The following is a 4507-nucleotide window of genomic DNA, read 5'->3' as shown; positions in this document are numbered from 1 at the left end:
TTTTTCTGTAGAATATTTATTTGAACCTGAACGTTCATTTAATCTCCATGCATGTAAATTATATTTCACCTACATATCTTGTTTCCATGGCAACATTATGATGAACCATAGTAAAAGGCTCATCATCACAACAGAGCTTGTCACTATTAGACATCGGATTCATCTTACACATATATGGTCGTAAAATTTGTGTGAATCGAAGTTAAAATCTGAAACAAACGGAAATATAAAGAAATTTTCATTCGAATATCATTTTTTTGTTACTTGTTATAAAACGCAACATACTTTCTAGTACTACAGTTAAAACACTACTTGGCTACTGTAAATTCAGCAGCTCCTCCTTTTACCCAATTACAAATGGACACATGCTTAATCGGTGTTTACAAGTTCAACTATTTGGATAAGTATCTATATATAGTTGGGCAGAAGCAAGAGCTGCTACTGAATTTGCAGCAACCAAGTAGTATCTCTTTTTTTTTTTTTTTGTGTTAATTAATAATCAAATATGGGATTAATATCACCTTCTTTTTTTTTACAAACGATAACCTTAGTGAGTTAAACTGTTAAATGTTAAAAGGGAGGGTGATCGAACCCCATTAAAATGTATAAGCATTATTGATTTCAGTCACTGTGGTAAAACGTTATATGCACGAATGAGTATTGTGAAGATTGTAATAATATGATTAAATTAATAAGGATGACAACATTACACAAAAAAAATTCGCCGCGTCGCTAAGCATTGACATCATGTTAAAGATAAAGACGAGATTAAGCCAAATAATCGTTCTGCATTTATTGTTTTGTTCAACAAAAGATATAAAATTAAGCAAATCTTAATGGGTTTGTTTAAAAAACTCAACATTACCCCATTCCTTTTATATAAATTGACACCAATTGTCAATTCACCATGCGTGCACTGTTGCCCAAGCCCTTGCATTGCATCCGTATTTGAAACAAATAAGTACAAATTGAAATACCACAAAAACAAGAACTCAACTTTTGACCAAAAGGATTAAGTAGAAAACGGAACCCAATCAAATACCCCCTAAAGCTGAGCCAGCACAACCAAAAGTACACCAAGTCAATATGCAGTTAATTAGGTAAAGAAAAAGAGAAGAGCCGTGAGGTGATAGAAAGAGGAACAGGATCCGAACCATTCAGATTCTGCAGATCAAATAATCTCAACCGTTCACATAAAATTGTGCGGCTGAGGTTACTCTTCCTCTTCAATTTTCTCACTCCCTTCTCATTCTCTTCAACATGCCTTCTTTTTGGCGAAGCAGAAACGTAGAGCAAGAAAGAAAAATAAGAAGATGGGAGGGTTTGAAGGTCGTCGGGGAAATATATGCAGTGGGAACTAGGGATGAAAGGGGATTCAGAAAGGATCTATTCCATAGAATGAGACAGGAAGTTCGAAAGTCTACAAAAATATTTAAAATAAGATTAAATTATTGTTTAAACACATTATCGTCACTTAGTACTACAATTTAGTGATATTTTTCTTCACTTGTAAGTAAGACGTATGAGATTTGAATCTCGTAAATAACGAGTTCGATACCAATTTAATCCTCAACGCCTTATTGTAGTATAAAAAAGGCCACACTATAACTTGGGGTTCTGAAGAGCAGATGTCTTCACATATATTACAATCGTACTAAATGTGAGATCATGATTTGGTTCCCACACTAAATTTTGTCAAAAATACACATTACTAAACTATTGTTCTTAAATTAGAAAAATACGAGCTTAGGGCTTGTTCGGGTGTCTAGGAGAGGAATGGACTAAGTAACTCATAACATGCAAGGTAAATTGAAGGTGGATGTGATTAATTAACTTTCAATTTGGGAGGATGATGAGTAGAATAGAGACACGAAGGAAACTTATCCTTCTAATCCTACTATTTTGTGGTGGATTTTAATGGATACAATTTATTTAATGAGTAATTCATCTTTTGCTTTTAAGTTAGATCCAATTTTTTTCATTTTTATCTTCACCATACTATATCCATTCCTATGCAATTTGACACCAAATGAGGCCGAGAACTATATAACTTCAACCGCGACAAGTGAAACTATATGATTCTCTAAAAAAAAGTGAAATTGTAGACGTAGATTAAGTTGATTGGCTGAGACATCTGCTCTCAAGCACCCAAGTTTAAATTTTCTTTCTTGTAAATTAGAGTAGCATATTAGAGCATTATTCCGTAAAAAAAATTTATAAAAAAAAAACTAACGAAAAGTTTAAAAAAAACTTTAGTTTTAATATAAAAAAAAATGACAAATAAGAGTGTAATGAATAGTACCAAAGAAAGGTAAAAAAGTGATTTTTCGTTAAAAATAAACAATACCAAAAACATTTCGTTAAAACTTCCTTTAAAAAATTACCTAAAATCGGCATCCAATCAATCATTATTGGACTTTTTGTTTAAATAAAAAGTTTAATGCAGAGAGATAAATTTTGAATAAAGAAAATGCTGGCGGGGGCCGCACTCAATGGCTTGAGACAGTGACGCCATCTGACAACACAAATAACAAAGTGTACTCGCTACGATTTGGATTCCCACATTTCATTTCTTCCTCTCTATATAAACCCTACGAAATCCCAACTTCTCATAAACCTAATTCCCGTTAATATTTAATTGCAAATCAAATTCCTCTCAGCTCTGTGTGAATCTAGCTATGGCTGACTACGAGTTTCAAGAATCGGAGGTCATCTTCTCCATGGATAATCTCGACTTCGAAACCCGCTTGGATTTCCGGCGTCACCGTCAAAACGACAAGTCGAATCTCTCGAAGAAGAAGAAAATGGGAAATGTTAACAACAACAACAACAGCAGCAGCAACAATAATATTATCAAGTCGGTGCCGGTCAAAATCCCCGACAACATGTTCGACCGGTTCAGCGGCTCCGAGGACGACAGCAACGGAGATTACTACAAGGAGGAGCAGTGGGACGGGGGAGATATGGTGCCGCCGCATCTGATCGTGCGGCGGCGTATTGCAGGGAAGATGGCGTTCTCGATGTGCACAGGTAACGGGCGGCCGCTTAAAGGAAGGGCTTTGAGTCAAGTCCGGAATACGATTCTCAGAATGACTGGTTTCTTGGAAGCTTAGAATTCATTGTTTATTATTTTTATTTACTTTCATTTAGATTAGAAAAATACAAAAGGATAAAAAAGAAGGGGAGAGCAAATGGAAATTGTTTTTGCCCTGTCAATTACTGTTAATTTATTGGTTCTTTCAATTTATTTTTTTATTTTCATTAGTCTCTTCATCCTGAGATAATGAATCCAATGATATAAAACCATTTCATCTTGTGGAGCTATATTTCGATTTGAATATTTATTCGGTAACTTAAGATGTTTGCTCTAGTATACTACCAGAAATTACTATTTGCCCACAATATTTTGCCCGACGAACCCATATTCGTCGGGTCAAGTGGTTTTACCCGACAAAAATTTCAGTATGTCAGGTAAAAATGGTCAACATTCAGGGTTTTGTCAGAGACTTTATGCGACGTAGCCATTTGGTTAGGTCAATTGGTTTAGACCGTGTGTCCACTTCCTTAAACCGTAATTTGAATTCAACTATACATAAATTATGGGAGGTGATGATTTTCACACTTTTTAGCTTTTCACATACTTCTCTTTATTTTTAGCTCTCAAATTGAATAAATCAAATGAACAACAGACATAATTAAACAAGTGTGTGTGAAAGCTAAAATAGGCGTGTGTTTATCATTTTCATAGAGTATCCGTCAATAAGAAATTCTGTTATTGTTTGTACATGTATGGTTAACGTGCAGGGTGAGGAGTGCACCGCCGCATTCACACCCTGTCTGAGTTTTGTCTGGTCTTAGCAGACCCCAACATCACCAGCCTGGTTTCGGTGAGAAACTTAAGAAAGAGAGAGAGGGAGAGAGGAAGAGAGGGAGTGTGTTTTTGGAGGTCATGAAAAATCTTTTTTTATTTCGAAATGTGATTGTATTTGAGTATTTCTTGACATCTGTATGCGTCAAATTCTGGCAGCTGAAAGGTATGTTCATATTCTAAAGAGTGCTAATAATCGAAACAATTAAATTTAACAATCCAATTGGTGTTTATTTTTTATTTTTTATCACAGAGTGGAGCTTCTGATGATGGTCATGTGAGTGAGGCCACTTTTAAGAACCAATTTTAGTACCACACTTTTCATTGAGGGCAGTGGCCCCTTTGGCTCAGCCACTTTCCACAAAACCTAAAATATATAACATAAAAGTAGAGCAACACGCCCACCATGGTCATCACAGTGTTTGTTCTCAGCTTGTTCCCTACCTATAGGACCCCCTGCACTCCATACCGCTAAAGAACAGCATCCCACAGTATTGTTTTATTATTTGGTCACTATCAATATTAAAATAATTATCTTCTAACACAAATCCTTCGCTTCAAGTCTCAACGATCTAATAAAGCAATAATTTTCGCACTCTTAGTTCTAACACTTTAAATTAATTATCTTATAGCTTTTAT

At 35.1% G+C, this 4507-nt stretch overlaps 1 protein-coding gene across 1 annotated transcript; it reads left to right on the top strand.

The window, feature by feature from the left end:
- The first annotated feature begins 2588 nt into the window (after positions 1-2588).
- LOC137728518 (protein S40-3-like) lies at positions 2589-3338 on the top strand. Its single transcript, XM_068467282.2, has one exon. It carries the CDS (start codon positions 2679-2681, stop codon positions 3111-3113), a length of 435 nt encoding a protein of 144 aa, XP_068323383.1. The 5' UTR covers positions 2589-2678; the 3' UTR covers positions 3114-3338.
- The last annotated feature ends 1169 nt before the right edge of the window (positions 3339-4507 follow it).

The sequence above is a fragment of the Pyrus communis genome, chromosome 10 (genome assembly GCF_041283825.1).
Source record: "Pyrus communis isolate YQ-2024b chromosome 10, ASM4128382v1, whole genome shotgun sequence".
Taxonomy (NCBI): domain Eukaryota; kingdom Viridiplantae; phylum Streptophyta; class Magnoliopsida; order Rosales; family Rosaceae; genus Pyrus; species Pyrus communis.
The sequence above is the reverse complement of the archived record's forward strand: the minus strand, read 5'-3'. Positions and strand labels throughout refer to the sequence as shown.

Coding starts and splice junctions, on each gene's coding strand:
- LOC137728518 (XM_068467282.2), top strand. CDS start 2,679: ATGGCTGACTACGAGTTTCAAGAATCGGAGGTCATCTTCTCCATGGAT.